We start from the raw sequence: 15,683 nt of genomic DNA, 5'->3' as shown, positions 1-15,683 counted from the left end.
CGCTTCCCCGCACTTCCGTCGGGCTGTGCGGGCGGCGCGGGGCCGGGGCCGGCGCCATGCCGATGAAGGGCCGCTTCCCCGTGCGGCGGACGCTGCAGTACCTCAGCCAGGGCGACGTCATTTTCAAGAGCTCCGTGAAGGTTATGACCGTGAACTACAACACGGCGGGGGAGCCGAGCGAGGGGGCGAGGTGAGCGCGGGGCGGGCGCCGGGGTCCTTCCTCGGAGCGTCGCGCCCACCTCGTACCGTGCCGTTCTTCTTTCTCTTCCTCCTAGAAAGTTTGTGTTTTTCAACATCCCCCAGATCCAGTACAAAAACCCCTGGGTGCAGATCATGCTCTTCAGGAACATGACGCCGTCGCCCTTCCTCCGTTTCTACCTCGGTAGGTACCGCGGGGCTCCGCATCGGCCGCCAGATCGGAGTTACGGGGAGGGGAAAGGCGCCGTGATGCGAGCGCGCGCCGCTACCCGGTGGCTGACGCATCGACTGTAGCGAAACAGGAGCTGTTTTTCCATCGTATCTTTCTTTAAGCACTTTTTTGTAGCTACTGTGAAGGTTTGTGCTGCTACATTGCTGTGAATTTTTTAACAGATAGCGGAGAACAAGTTCTGGTTGATGTGGAAGATAAAACCAACAAGGAGATAACTGAGCACATTAAAAAAATTCTGGGCAAAAGCAAGTAAGTAACTCTTAATATAAGCTAACATTCCTTCCTTCAGGCATGCATCTTACTACAGCCCCTAGAAGCAGAAATAGGGTGCACAGAAATAAAGAAAAATTCATCAGAACTGGTCTTAGCCAGGGAAATGCATCCTTCTGGTTAATTACAGCCTGGGAAGAGATGGGTAAAATCTGCAGGTAACAAACAGATCTTTCTTTTTTTTTTCTAGAGAAACACTTGAAAAAGAGGAAAGAGAGAGAGAAAAACTGTCACATCCTGCAACTTTTGGGCCCAAGAAGTATCATCTGCGAGAATGCATGTGTGAAATTGAAGGCCAGGTTCCTTGCCCTGCCTTTGTGCCACTGCCCAAAGAGATGAGAGGAAAATATAAAGCTCCACTGAAGAATGAATCATCTGCTTGACATCTCAGGTCATACAGCTGTGTTTCCTCGGGGCTGGATGATCACAGTGGTTCTTCAGAAACAAGCGTTAACACATCCTGGAAACGGGAGCAAGTTCATGTGATACTGACATCCCCGTCTCATTACAGCCACAACTAGAATAATTACTGTGAAAAATATTATCAAATAAATGTAAGTTTAAAAAAAAAAAACAGCTTTTGTTGTGCCAGTTTGCAATCAAAGCTGGATGAAAGCAACAGAGAAAGCGATGACCAGAGCCCTGTAAAATTCTTCCTGCCCCAGCCTTCTCTTTACTAGGTGAAACTGCTCAGCCTTTCTTTGCAAGAGAGATATTTCCGTCTCGTAATTATCTAGATGGCCCTTGGACTCTGACCAGTATGTCCATAGCTGTCTTGTACTAAGCCCAGAACTGGACACAGGACTTCAGCTGGGGGTAGGGTAGTAGTACTCCCCAGCACTGAGTGGAGTTGCAGGATCAAGTCCCTCAGCCTGCTGGCAGTGCTTCACCAGCTGTAATCCCTAAGTTCATATTTGCTTTGGGATAAGACACTAGGCAAAGAATCTCTCTTAAAGCAGCACAGCATGCCATGCCCCAGGCATGTTTTAATTGCTCCTGTTTTCCAGCTTGTACTATCTGAAGGAAGACCAATGATAACATACCCCTGCCTGAAACTTAAATGCTGAATTTCCTTGCTTAACTGATTTGGTTGTCACTTAAAGTCTCATTTATCAAGAAAATTTACAGCTTTGAGAAGCACTGAAAAGAATATGAAGAGAGGAGAACAGGCAAGTTGATATTTCAAATATATGCCTTAAAACGATCTTCATTATTCTTAAGGAAGAAAAAAAAAAAGTAACTTTTTAAATGCAGACATAAAAACCCTAATCCATACAAAGGAGAACTGGATCTTAAGAGCTTCCAGCTAATTCTAGTCAGCAAGGCTGTTGTGCTGGAGTCCAGTACTGTTATACATCTTGTACTTCTGATGCTACTGGCCCCTGCCCACAGTTTTGGATCACAGTAGTTTCTGCCTTGAGTGATTACACTATGCCTGTAACAACATATAAATACACAATAGTACTACATTACTTTTAATTATTTAATTGCATAAACCATTAAGTCAGGCTTACATGCGCAAATTACTCTAGAAATAGTTATCAACATTTCTGAGCTAATGGTTGGATGCAACATTTCAACCAGTTTTTTAAGGGATGCTTGAATTATCAGGGGCGACTATAGCACAAAATAGATGTTACTTCATCCCTTGTTTACAAAGTTTCCATACAAAGTTCTGCATGCAATTTTAACATGTCAATGCTCGTTACTCACTAGTTTTATAGTTGTCTTCATTTTGTTGGGCCCTGGGAGCCTCACAGCAGTCCAAATACCAGCATACGGTCTTCACAGTGGAGACAACTTCAGTATCAGAGGGCTGATGTACCACAGTTAACGCTGTCAAGGACACGAGGTATGCTACTCACAACAATACGTTGTTACATGTACAGAATGATACTTTATTAGTGTAATTAGGCTGAGTATACAAATAGTGCAGGATAGTTACAAGGAAAACACACTTTTTAAATGCGAGAGCTGAAGCCACTGAAATATTCTTTTCATCTCAGTATCAAAAGGAGCTTTGGGTTATAATGCAGGGAGCACTCCTCCTGACTAGCAAACTGGTCTGCCTTGAATAACTGACTTGTACTATTTATTTTTAAATGAACAATTCTTGGGATAAACTTTAGCTATCAATAATTTTTGCTGCCTTTGTAAATCTCATGCCGCAGAACAGAATTGTAGTTAGTTTACAACCTTTCAGAATCCTGCTGCACAGACGGTTGGCCTGCTGCGCACAGCAGCACTTCAGAGTCACTCAGCAATAACAAAACATACTGGTATAAAACACTACAGTTCTTAAGACGACCCATTCTGCACTTCAACTTCAGATTTAGGCTGCAGTAAGAACAACAGCTGCCCTGAAATTGCTGCACTGAGTTATTCTGATCAGTTATTAGTGTTACTGAGGGTACATTTGTTGGTTTTGTCTTAAACGGAAGTACATACCTCCAACATACTTAAAAGAAAACAAATCTAGAGTAAGCAGCACGATTATTTGTGTTTCTGAAATACTTAGTGCCCCAGTTACAGCTATGCTATTCGTATGTTATTGGAGACAGTTAAGAGATGTCCCACTCCACAAAACTTTGTACTTCAGCCTAATATCCTCCAGCTTTAATTAAATGCACCTTTTTTAAATTAACTCCTCCCAACCACCTTTTCAAACACTGATGTCTGAAGATTGGCCTCTGCCTCTCAAAGGGGGAAGTGAAGGGGTGGGGAAAGCAGCTCAGACCGTCTTTAGCAAAATACGTGCTAACTTAACATTGAACAATCCTAAATTTTACAATACCAATCTTCAGAAGCCCTCCTGCACCACAGGAGCTGGCCTTCACCTAGTCTCTACGTGGGCAGAGGTCCACACCAAGACTCCCATCAGGACCTGCTTACTGAAAACACACATGCCTGATTCTTATAAGTTCTGATGAGAATCAAGTATAAAACAGGAGCTTATATTTGGCACAATCACAGCCCAGCTTTCACAGAATTCCAGTTCAGTGGCACTTTAGCTCTCCACTGCAAACAGGATTTCTGTTCTTTAAATGCTACAAAGAGGATTCAAGTCTCAGATAAGACAAATATAATCATTCTGTAACCCAGAGAATATAAAGGAATGTGCATGTTCCAGAATATAATTAGGAATTTCAAGGTCATCCTTAATACTACAGTTTGAAATGATGCTAGCCTGATGTTCTGAAAGTATACTCATCTACATGTTCATTCCCACACACGCAGCTCTGAAGCCAGTGTGGCTCTGTTACACTGCAGTTTGTGCCTTGAGCAGCTGGGAAACTAAAAGTAACAACACGGTGGCACCTCAGTTCTACCTAGGAGTTCTCATAAACACATTTTAAAAGTTACTCTCATTAAGATCAGTGAAGTCTCTAATAGTTTTTAAATCCATTTTATGTATTATTGCACAAAATTGACCTGTATCCTGCATCTCAAAGAATAACAGCAGCCTTTCAACAGCACTTTCTTGTAACTCTCTTAGGATAATAGACTGGCCTGTAACTTATAATGTGCCATTATCAGAAGATGCAGAAATCTTACAAATACTTTTGTCTCTTCAGTCAAAGCTCCTCTTGAAAAGCCAGTAACTATGCTGCTAAAACAGCACAGCGGAAACAAGGAGTAAAGTTGACAAACCAACCCTGAAAACATTTCAAGGTGACAGTTCCCTATTACTGCTTAACTCTTTTGACCAAACTAAGCACCCACGAAGACAAATTAGCGTTAAGATGGTTGTAACAAGTTATTTTAAGTTTTTCTTCATATGTTTTCTTAGTATGTGTGTCTCCGTTCAAGACCAGCAGCATTCCTCTTATCTTCTTTCTTCAAGGCTGAGTAATATTGGGAATACATAAATGAAAGTGTATAAAATACAGCATTCTCCCAATTCCTTGTAATCTGTACTGCTGTTTATAACTGCTTCACCTTCCCATCTCTTAACAGTGAACTTGAGATAACTATTACAAGGTGATTACAGCTTCAACAGTTGGATTTCTCCTTTTGTTTTGCTAACGTGTACTTCAGTTCTTTCAAGTTCTCTGTCAGTAGCTCCACCTCATCCATTCGTCCACTGTGCTTGGCATCAAATATGTAGGCTTTTATATTATCTATCTGTTGAAGAAGCAGTTCCTCCTCTATAGCCTCCTCTCTTAAGATCTCACTGACATCCTCCACTTCAAAGGGATTGGTAGAAGATCCTTCTTCAAATGGATTTCCAGAATTCCAATTGCTCCCAGACTTTTGAAATGGATTTTCATCTTCTTCAAAGGGATTTAAAGTACTGACAGATGCTCCACTAGTTTGTTCACCTTCCTCCTCATTTTCAAATGGATTATATTCTTTTTTATCACTTTGCAGAGCTGTGTTAAAGAAAGAAATTGGTTGAGATACATCTTTGGCAAATGGATTAGTGGGATCTTCCTCTGACAGAGGGGTATCTGCTTCATCTTCAAAGGGGTTAAGACAGGCTGCCTGATTTTGGTCTTTGTCACACTGTGGAGTATTCTGGTGTCTGACTGGAAAGATTAAGTACTCTTTAGCTGGCAGCTGCTGAACAGCAGTAGTTTCAAAACTTCGGTTCCCTTTCACTTGATTAATATCCAAATCTAATCCATCTGCTAACAAGTTCTGATTCTCTTTCACAGCTTCATACTGATGCTGCTTGCCTTCTCTGAAATCTAAGGAGCCTGTCCTTGAATGCTGAGACGTGAATTTGTGGTGTTCTCTTTCCCACTCTTTTTCACAAAGGAACTGAAGTTCTTCCCTCTGCTTCTCTTCCTCTTCTGCCTGTTTTTTAGAAAGCTCAATAGCTTTTAGAGTTTGTTGTTGATCATACTCATCCTGAAGTTGCCTCAGGTTTTCTTGCAACATCCGGACTTCATCCAGCCGATTAGCTGCTTTTGCTTGCTTAATAAAGGATGTGATGTTGTCGATCTGCTGAAGAAGTGGATCTGCTACCTCACTCTGTCGAGATACGCTAGATGTAGGTAGCCAGCCTTCAGATTTCTTGACTGTTACATTTTTAAGGAGAGTTGCATCACCATTAACTGCACTTGCAGATCTGTAAGTCAAGTCTTTCTGCTTCTCGTCTTGTTTTCTGTGTGTTTCAAGAGCTGCCTAAAACAAATGCGTACAGAGAGAACATGAGCTTGAAAAAAAAAAAAGAAAAGGCCATCTAGCTTAGATACTGGTGTCACAAACATCAATTCAATCTTTAGTTACTCTGCAAAAAATGTTCATTTTTGTAATATTACCTATTATTTGTTAATGAATTCACATCTGCCTGTACAAACTTGAAGTCCAGAAGGAGCAGTGACAGTGCTGTATATAGAGCAAAAGATACCAAAATCCAACTGTTCAAAAAGATGTCCCAGGCAGATTTGGACAGTAACCATACCACATCCACCTATAGTAGATACTTCTGTCATTGGGCAGTGTAAATATCAATTATATTATTAGCCTTAGGAATGCAATCAGTTATATTTCTTAATTTCTACCGCAACACCACGCTGGTTTATTTCTCAGTTAGTGATGTCCTTCCTCATGAGAATGTCCTCTTGAAGCTGCATCCACATCTTTATTTATTTTTTTAAACCACCTGGAGAAGTCTTCAAATTCTATTTGTACAAATGACTCAGCTTAAAGCTTTCTGCTGCTGTTCAGGCAGAACAACAGCACCCACAAACAAGCCACTGCTGCTTTCTAGAGGTATCCAGCTTTCAGTACATGTCTCTCTGTTCTGGGAAGAACTACACTGACTGTTACACAAATCCCTGAAAACCAGTATGGAATGATCTGCACAGAAAATGAAAAAAGAAGAACTCCAGTCTTAAGGACAGCTGTTCATACGCAGGTAGCTACTAACACATCACGATAAACTATGAATTGTAAATAATTATGTGTCTGTTTAAGTCCTTGAAGGAGGCCCTCATACAAATACAGATCTTAAACCTGCCTTACCATATGCAGTCTTCTCTTCTTCAGTTCTTCATACTGATCTTTGGTTGGCAGGGACATTAGGCCAAACAGTTTTTCCTGCCAAATATTGAAATATTTACAATGAATGCTTGCAGGCATTCAGACTAGTTTTAAAGTACTTGAAGGAAACACCAACAAATGTTCCACAGACAAATATGAGGTACTCCTCCATTGCAGTCACCTTTCCAAGCTGGAACACATCGTGGCTGCTGTAACTATACTACTAGCTAGGCTGGGCATCCGCCAGAGACAAATCCAAGACTTACAGATTTTCTTAGGCCCCTGAACCAGTGCTGCTCTGATTATGCTATCCATATTCAGAGTGACTGCAGGAAACCTATAAAAGTAAATCCCTATAGAAGTAAACCTATCAAAAGAAGTCTTAAGTCACACAGATGGGCAGCAAAGAACAGAACATGACATAAAATTTAGCTCATAATATATGCTCTATTTACCTGAACGAAAAGAGTAGCTGAGTATCTTATCATTCTCTGAAGCTGTAGTGTTTTAGGATGAGGTTGGGGCTCTTCGTGCAAGCCTAGACTCAGAATCTTCTTACTGAATCAAAGCAAACATAAGCTCATCCATTCAACCACAAGGGTCAAGAAAATACAACAGAAAGAGAGGGAGACAATACCAAATGAACGTTTTTAAATGTTCTATTAGGTAAGCCATTCTAAATATTACCAGCAGTAATTAATTATTTATTTATTTATTAAACTGTGGCTCTACTTGCTTCCTCTGTGCATGGTTAGAAAAGGAAATAGAAATTGATGGTGCACAGGAACAGCATCTACTTTTCAACATGCTCTTTACAATGGAGCAGGCAAGTTGATTATCTCTATGAATAAATAGAAGCCCCAATAGTTGTGGATAAGAAGAGAGTTAGTACAAGCTGTATTGGAAGAGGGGAGAAACATAATTCAATTTATGCATATAGCAAGAGAGAGCGCGTGCACTTCCTTTACCTTAGGGCATCTATAAGTTCGTATACTTTTTGAATCTCCATCCTCAAGTCATTAGCATGTTCAAGACTGTAGGTTGTCTCCCCAGCACTACAAAATAAATACAACTTTATTGTAAATCATACCTCCAGTGAACAATACCTACAACACTAAAAGCTATCCCAAGAAGATGTCAACAAATGTAAGGATAAATCATCCATTAAAATGCTTTTATTTCAAGCTCAATGTATTTAGAAACCCTTTCTTGCTGACAGAAGTGGAAAATATCAACCTGTAAACATGAATATTTACAATTACAGGAAAAATTTTAGTATAAGAAGAATCTCACTCTATCAGTAATACTTAAAATATATATACACAACAAATGCATTTATTCTGCATTTTTTTTCCCAGGCGCAGAAAAATCCTCACTGATCAAATAAGCAACTACAACTTTAAAATAAGTTTTCTACTTATGTTTGTCATGAAGCAAAAGTCTACAAGCCCATGTGGGCATAATATTTAAGATTCTAGCAACTGAGTCCACATGGAGACACAATCACTAGATTCTCATATTTACTGAAGAAAACAAATCAGTATTTTATGTGGAAGCCTCTTCACAGTTTTTAAGTTTGCCCTTCCTTTTGTACCCGAAACACAAAAGCACCATCATGCTCTCAAAAGCAACCTTCCAGGACTCCATAGAGTCAGCAACAGCACTCCTAATGTCCTTTCGTAACTGTCCTCAAAGCTACAGAACTTGTAAGATCCTCTATAGGCCAGCCCAGTTACAAGGGACCAACGACATCTTAGTATTTGATTATGTGCCTCTACAAGAGTCAAAACACAGACACGGTTATTTCTGCAGTTGGATCGACTAAGTGAAATCTGAATAAAGGAAGGAACCTCTCTATTATTTCAACAGGAAAATTCAGGAAGTAGGGAAAATAAAACCACTTGCATTTTTTGTAAGGCTGCAAAGAAACATTGTTGTTGCAGTCCTTTTGAGATGGGATCCTAGTGGTCTTTATGAGGAGATCAAACATTGTTAGACGGGGAGGAATGAAAGTGAACCAGCACAGTATCCACCAACATATGCATTTGTGCACACTACTTACTCTTTGAAGTTTTCAAGATTATGAAAAATGTATTTAAAGTAGTAAAAATCCAAATAAAAATTCATAGTAGTCTAATTTACATCTCCTTTGGGGCAATTTCCTCATATTCGTGTGCTGTGCAGCTTCCTTCTATGCCTTTGGGAATTCCTTGAAGTATCGATTTCAGCAATACCACAAATCCCAGATGCAACTGTTTTTACTTCCTGTCTTCACTACCCCATGGCATTTCATATATTAAACACACGTTGCAGGTTACATCATGTACCCCGTATGACAAGTCTTTTAGCAGGTCATTGCAACACCTACTTATATATATATATATATAAATAGGCTTATATATAATTACATTATCTATTACTTAATTACATTGAGTAATACAGTAATAAAATTCTGAGCACACTGAAATCAAAAGCTAGTTTTGACTGGCAAAACTCTAAAATTTCTCTAATTCTACGAATAAAAGTATAATCCTAGCATTTTTTTAATACAGATTTGTGGGAAGAAAATATTAATTCAGGCATCCAAATCATGCACCAAAACACTGCGGTTAATACTAAGACATAAGTTAAGTTATCCCAGGGATGACAATCATCAGGTTTAAGACTTGCTTTAGTAATCTAGTTTGTGAATTAACTTGAGCTTTGGATAGGTATTTGTCTAGATTAAAACAACAGAAAAATCTAACACTTCTTCACGACCTACCCACGCCCAAAGCCTTACCACACCAATTCCTTGCCTACTCTGTAAACTTACAGGGGAAGAAATATACATACATTCATAAACAAAATCAGTAAGTGGTGCTTACTTCAGAGATTCTGCCATCCTTACGTATTCTGGTGCCTTCTGGTCAACCTTCTCCATGCAGAGTCGGAGTTTCTTATTTAACAATGCACATAAAAGCAGAACTCGTATTAGAGCACTAACAGAAGCACCCACTGACACAAACCTTTCAACCTGCCTATACACATTCAAAGCTAATAGCTGTGAAAGCCATCTAACTTCTCAGGATCACAAGGTCCCCCAGTTATCTTGAGAACACAGATGGCATTGTCAAGAACAGAGAAAGAATCTCTATACCCCTGCAAGGTGAACTCTGATGTTTTGACGGGCAACTTCTAGTCTTACATCTTCACAGAAAAGCACGAACAGAAATCCCCATTACTACTAAACTTGGGGCTGGGAGAGGGGCTTGCAGACTACCAGGAAGATACACAATGAATGTCAGTACCTGCTATTAAAGCACAGAATTCCAGCCACACACTGTTGTTCAATTTGATAGTTGCCACTAGTGTGGGAACAAACACTTCTTACAGCATGAAGCTGTATAGTTCTAGCGGAGCCCACTAACACCAACACAAGCACATAATTGATTTTAAACCAACTGTTCTGTCAAATCCCATCGACATTATTCACAGTGTTTAAGGGACATCTCAAAACCATTAGTTCCAGATGAGAACAAAAAAGTACATTAGAATAAGGTCTTAAGCTACCACAGGACATAAATAATGTACAGCCTCTGAATGCTTACTTTCAGATTCATCTTTGCTATTAGAATATTAAGCCCTAAAGAACTTGGATGCGAGAACAAGCAAGGAGTTTGATTTACCTCATAGAGTTTCACAATCTCTGGAGTGTATTCCTTCTCATCAATCTGTTGCTCTCTTTTCAGCAGAGTATCTTTGCAATGCTGACAGCAACGGATTTGGTCGTCATCCTTCTCATCCAGAACAGAGCTTACACTGCTTATACTGCTAATGCTGCCTCGGCGAGAGCCATGGACGCTATTAGGTGAGGCGTTCGGGCTAGTATGAGAACTCAAGGCCTCTTTACTGGCACTGGTGAGTTTGCCTAAAAATTATGCATGGGTAATTTTACAGTGACACGAGAAGCCAACAGATTTCACCAACACAAATAATGCACTTTAACAAAAGCTAGTAAAATACTATCCAAAATACTAGAAAACCAGCTTGAAACAGTCTGCTGAAAGACACACAAGGAACACACAACAACCAAAACTACAAATCCGAATTTGGGTCTTCACTGCAAGGTCCTGCTTCACTCTAAAAGCAGTGAGAGAACATACTACTGGAAACCACTTACTTTATTTATGCCTAGTAGCATTCTCACACTGGATCTTGCAATTACAAAAAAAGCACATGGAAAAGTGGATATGTTAATACTATCCTCATTTTGTGCTGGAACTCTCTGGAAAGCCCAATTAACATCATTTATTTCCACAGAAAAATAGTCTCCTCTCCAATGCACTAGATAAGGAAAGCAAAGTTGGAAGGGCTTCTTAAAGGCTTGTGGATTAACTTCCTTGATGTCAGCATTTGGACAGCCATGGGCAAGACTCAACACTTAAAACTGGTATGGATATTTCAACAGTCTTGGCAGTTATGACTCCAAAAATTAATACTTTCATAGTTGCAATACTCAGAATTTTGGAATACACTACTTACAGTATTAGTTTGTACTAGTACACTTCAGTGTTTTGTTGAAGATAATCTAAAATTTCTGAAGCTAAAGAAGGAACACAGACAAAGAATAGAGAAAGCATTCTTATTCTGTTTTACATGTGTATGGGGCTGCTGAATCACGGCCTGAAGCTCTGATTGATCACCTAGGGTGAGCAGTGAGTCAGCCACAGGAGCACAGGTGAAGGCAATTCTGCTGTGCTGTAGGAAGGGGTGGAGCCTGGCTGCACCTCTCTTAGAGCCATTGAAAGCTGACTGCCAGTGGGGAAGGATCTCTGCTGGAGATCCGCTCCATTGGAGTCTATCACGTGAGCCCAGGATGGGGTGAGTGGCTTTCTTTTCCTACTCCAATATAATAATTACATTAGCCAAGCTCATGGATATAATATACCGTCTGTATATTCACTGATTGTACAACATACGAGTGCCTGCATGGAATTGAAGGACGCTTTCAAGGAGGAGTTTTCTATATGTATAGGCAGAATATATTAAGCTTTTTTCTTTGTTGCAAAAAAACCAGGATGCATTCAGCACTCTGAGTGAGATAAAGAAAGGAGGGATTAACACCACCCACCACACTTACTTGCCAGGGGAAGACTGATAAGTTCCATGCACTTCTTGCACATTATAGACCCACACAGCCGGCAGTGGTGGCGCCTGTTTCGCATGCTGAACTTATTGCCGCAGTCTGGGCAGAATGGAACATCCTGGTCGTTGACCCAAGGCACAACAGACTTCTCTATAGCTATAATTGAGAGGAAGAGGAGGCAACACACACAACATAAGATGTTAGTTCAATTAATTCCTTAGCTGGGAAACTAGAAGGGCATATAGTCTGAGGTAAGCTCTTACCAACCTCTTATTTTAGCTGACTCAGTGTTTGCTCTGTCAAAGGATGTAAGCTAGAAGATAAACAATACATTTAACAGTACTACAGGTTTAGGTTTTTGTACCTTACGTTACGTACGAAGGAAGGAGTAGTAAGACTAAGGAAAGTAATAAACAATACTAATTAAAAAAAAAAAAAAAAAAAAACAAAAACAACTTTTCCTCCTTACAGAAGTACAAAGAACCCACAACACCTCCCCCCACAAACACACACACCCATTAAGTTAAAAAAAAAAAAGTGTGTCATTTGAAAAAGATAAAAATAAATAGGAAGATGTCTGAATTTGGAATTAAGATTCAGACAAGTGGTGCTAAACAATTACTGCCAAAATTACAAGAGTCAGAATATTTTGACATAATTCTTATATCATCCAACATTGTGTCCGAGTGAAAATGCAAGTTGGCAAGTAGGGGATTTTACAGAACAAATAGCTTGACAAAAGCACTAAGGAGTAACCCTACAAAGTAAAAGATGAAGAAAGCACATGAAGTAGCACCTTGAAAATACTGTACAGAAACAGAAATCATACCCACAGTACAGAGTACAACCAAACACTACACAAGGATAAAAAAGGAGGACAGTAACATGTGACTCAGTTTACTACTGTTTAACAATTGCACTAGTACATAAATGGGCACCCTTTGCACTAAAACAGAATTTTTTATTTAAGAAACACTTACATGGTTGGAATATTAAGAAGTAGCAAGATTACCTTTTCTAACCTGATTAACAACTTATTGACTTCAACTACATAGTGATCAATCCTGGCTGCTCGGTATTTCTTGAAATTGGAAAGGTGGCTTCTCATAGCACCTTAGGGAGAGAGCAGAACTCAGAGTCACTTGGGTGTTCACGTGAATTTAAACACCTCTCAAAATGCAGCTCTTCCTTTTTTTTTTTTTCTCCATTTATTTTTTCAGGTTCAAATAAAATTTTGAAGGCACATTAGAATTGCAGGGTTTCACGGTACTGGCCTGAATGCAGCACGCAGGCTAGCCTCCAGGACAGCAATAAGCAGTGTTCTATTTCTACTACAGTAAAGCAAAGAAGACTACATTAAAGAAAACATTCGCAACAGATTTTTTTTTCATCTTTATCCCTCAGTTACATTTGGTAAGGTGTTACCAGCCAGTATTGTTGTCAAGAACCGCTCCTGTTATTTCCTTACTAGGCAAGATGCAAGTCCAATGATTATCTGAGGCTTATGCAACAGCAGCTTCTTCAGATTGCTATCATCCTTCTCATCTTTAGGGATCTGAACCAAATCCTTGATCATAGCACAGATTTACAGAAACCTCATCGCAAGTATACAAAAGAACAATACAGCATCTATTTAAATATATTATTCATTCTCAATAAATCTGGGTTTAGGTTTTGATCTTTTTCATAAGCCAGATATTAAAAAAAAAATCAGAGTTACAGTCAAAATACAAAAATTCTTCTTCTAACTAGTAGAACACAAAAGCAGGTGTTGCTCTTGGACACTAACTTTGCAACGTCACTTCCTCATTCTAATGAAATACGTAGAAACATTTCTGTAGCCAAATTCATAGGTATGGGAGAACCTCTCTGGGTAACCAGATTCAATTTCTACAGTGGAGACATTACAGAAACCCCTACATTCCTCCACCAAATCATGTTAAGATCTGCAAGATTCATCTTCTCCACTCTGGTTTTTAAAAAAAAAAAAGCCAATTATCTGCAAAACTAACTTTCAGGACCCACCAGAGACAGTGCTGCCTCCTCCCCCCTGAAAATAACCACAGCATTTCTATAATAGTAAGAGGCAACTGCCAGTAACAGTATTTGTAAGTACAGGTTCAGTCAACATATTTGCTAACTTCTGTGATGTCTGAACCTGCAGCCAGAGTTTGGCTACTTATTTTTTAAAGTGAAATGACTCAATGATAGATTACCTGTACCTCAAATCCAAAGAAATAACTGGAAGAGTTCGAACTAAGGGACAAGCATTAGTTTATATGTCTGGCAAAACATCTAGTTTAGGAGTAATCAAAAAGTCATAGATTTAACATGGCTGTAGCAACGTTAAATAGTAGTAGTGGATTATCACCTGTTTTGTAAAAAGCCAGATGATGATGGTTGCAGAAACCTCAGTAAAGCTAGATGCACAGAGCTAAATATGTACCAAAAAACTCAATAGCTCAGACACACAATGAAATGACAAACAACTACCCTGCTTTTGAGGATAATTTACATCCTGGCTCTATAGATCTTCCCTCCCCACCCCTAATCTACACTTTCCTCATCATCCTATACAATGCATGCAGGCTGCAGAGAATCGATATGCAAGCCATGACTCCATGCTACAGTAAATCACAGGCAATACAAACAATTCCACACAGCTTCAGCAATATTCACTTTTTCTCTACTAAAATTAAAAGTTACCTCCACCACGTATCACTCTCAAGCTCACCTACCTACTTCTTGGGGCTCCCACATGTATGGATCTATGCCACCATAGCTGAATGACTCATATCGTTCCTGAGATCCAGAATTGGTTCTGTCATCTCCTTCTCGTTTCAGTAATTTATTCTTTGCTCTCTTGGCCTTCTGGACAAGACCTGAAAATAGATAAGCCCGCATATAGAAGAGCAGGCAGTTCGCCTCTCGGTATTTGTCCTGTGAAACCAGGATGGTGCACTTCTGATCGTCTGGAACAAACCTTCTGCCTTCACAACAAGTCAATATGCTCTGTTTAGAACCAAAGTATTGCTCATTGTCACCAATGGCAGGAAATGCTTTCTGTTACCTGTTAAAGCAGTGCAGCGGTCCTAATGACAAACAGGTAATTTTAGGCATTCCATTCAAGGGCATCGCTATAAAAGAGTGAACTGTATTAAACTGTGGGACTCTATTTCATAGAGCACTAGGACATTATATGTGCACTCTTAATTCTTAATGACTTTCTTTGGATTCAAGGATGTTCAATACTTTGTACTTTCGCACAGAAGCACAAGCTAAGAACATCAGCATGCTTGTGCACCCAAGCAATTTCAAAAGAACTGAGAGACCACCACATTACTTGTACAAAAGCTAGTGAGAGGAATGCAGTTTCCTGGGCTAAAAGGAAAACTTCAAACTCTAGGATTTTTATGTTAGCAGAAAGGAAGGACACACTTCTTTTGGTAAACGTGTTTGGTATCTTCTAGAATGAATTCCCTTATACACCTGCCGAAAACTGGGTTGCAGGTGTAATGCTATAAACGTGACGTTAAGAACAGCAACAACAGCACAGTAGCAAAGTCCCAGGCCGGTACCCGGCGGGAAGCAGAGGTTCCCCCATTCCTTAAGGCCTCCGACTAACGCCTGGAAACTCATCTGCATTACAGTAAGAAACGGGAGTTCTCATGTGAAAAACGCGCCGAGAAAACAAACAAAAGCCAACAGCAATTCGCAGCACGAAGCGTCGCGGCCGGGCGGCACGGAGGCCTGCAGGACAGGAAACGGCCGCGTAGGAGCGAAGGAACGCGCCGCGCCCGGCCCGCGTACAGCAGCGGGGCCCGCGCCTCGCTCGTGCCGGGCTTCCGTCAGCGTCCCAGAGCG

At 40.2% G+C, this 15,683-nt stretch overlaps 2 protein-coding genes across 2 annotated transcripts; one reads left to right on the top strand and one right to left on the bottom strand.

The window, feature by feature from the left end:
• The first annotated feature begins 40 nt into the window (after window positions 1–40).
• On the top strand, window positions 41–1,270 carry MRPS25 (mitochondrial ribosomal protein S25). Its single transcript, XM_003210225.4, has 4 exons — window positions 41–190; window positions 276–382; window positions 592–679; window positions 891–1,270. The coding sequence occupies exons 1-4, from the start codon at window positions 57–59 to the stop codon at window positions 1,081–1,083; spliced, it is 522 nt and encodes a 173-aa protein (XP_003210273.2). The 5' UTR covers window positions 41–56; the 3' UTR covers window positions 1,084–1,270.
• A 1,307-nt stretch (window positions 1,271–2,577) lies between these two features.
• RBSN (rabenosyn, RAB effector) lies at window positions 2,578–15,661 on the bottom strand. The gene is made up of 10 exons (XM_010718783.3): window positions 14,558–15,661; window positions 12,832–12,932; window positions 12,087–12,132; window positions 11,814–11,975; window positions 10,360–10,601; window positions 9,559–9,629; window positions 7,660–7,746; window positions 7,147–7,249; window positions 6,674–6,748; window positions 2,578–5,830 (listed from the first exon to the last, which is right to left on the bottom strand). Exons 1-10 carry the CDS (start codon window positions 14,721–14,723, stop codon window positions 4,694–4,696), a joined length of 2,190 nt encoding a protein of 729 aa, XP_010717085.1. The 5' UTR covers window positions 14,724–15,661; the 3' UTR covers window positions 2,578–4,693.
• Between the last annotated feature and the right edge of the window lie 22 nt (window positions 15,662–15,683).

Source organism: Meleagris gallopavo, chromosome 14, assembly GCF_000146605.3.
Source record: "Meleagris gallopavo isolate NT-WF06-2002-E0010 breed Aviagen turkey brand Nicholas breeding stock chromosome 14, Turkey_5.1, whole genome shotgun sequence".
Taxonomy (NCBI): domain Eukaryota; kingdom Metazoa; phylum Chordata; class Aves; order Galliformes; family Phasianidae; genus Meleagris; species Meleagris gallopavo.
Note: the sequence above shows the minus strand (reverse complement) of the source record. Positions and strands in the feature narration are given on the sequence as shown.

Bases quoted from the DNA above. Each gene is read 5' to 3' on its own strand.
- RBSN (XM_010718783.3), bottom strand. From the start codon at position 14,723: ATGCGGGCTTATCTATTTTCAGGTCTTGTCCAGAAGGCCAAGAGAGCA. The intron at 9,630-10,359 runs GTAAATCAAACT...TTGTTAAATAAG, and splicing joins AGATTGTGAAACTCTATGAG to AAACTCCGACTCTGCATGGA. The intron at 5,831-6,673 runs GTAAGGCAGGTT...CATTTGTTTTAG, and splicing joins AGAAGAGAAGACTGCATATG to GCAGCTCTTGAAACACACAG.
- MRPS25 (XM_003210225.4), top strand. From the start codon at position 57: ATGCCGATGAAGGGCCGCTTCCCCGTGCGGCGGACGCTGCAGTACCTC. The intron at 383-591 runs GTAGGTACCGCG...ATTTTTTAACAG, and splicing joins CTTCCTCCGTTTCTACCTCG to ATAGCGGAGAACAAGTTCTG. The intron at 680-890 runs GTAAGTAACTCT...TTTTTTTTCTAG, and splicing joins AAAATTCTGGGCAAAAGCAA to AGAAACACTTGAAAAAGAGG.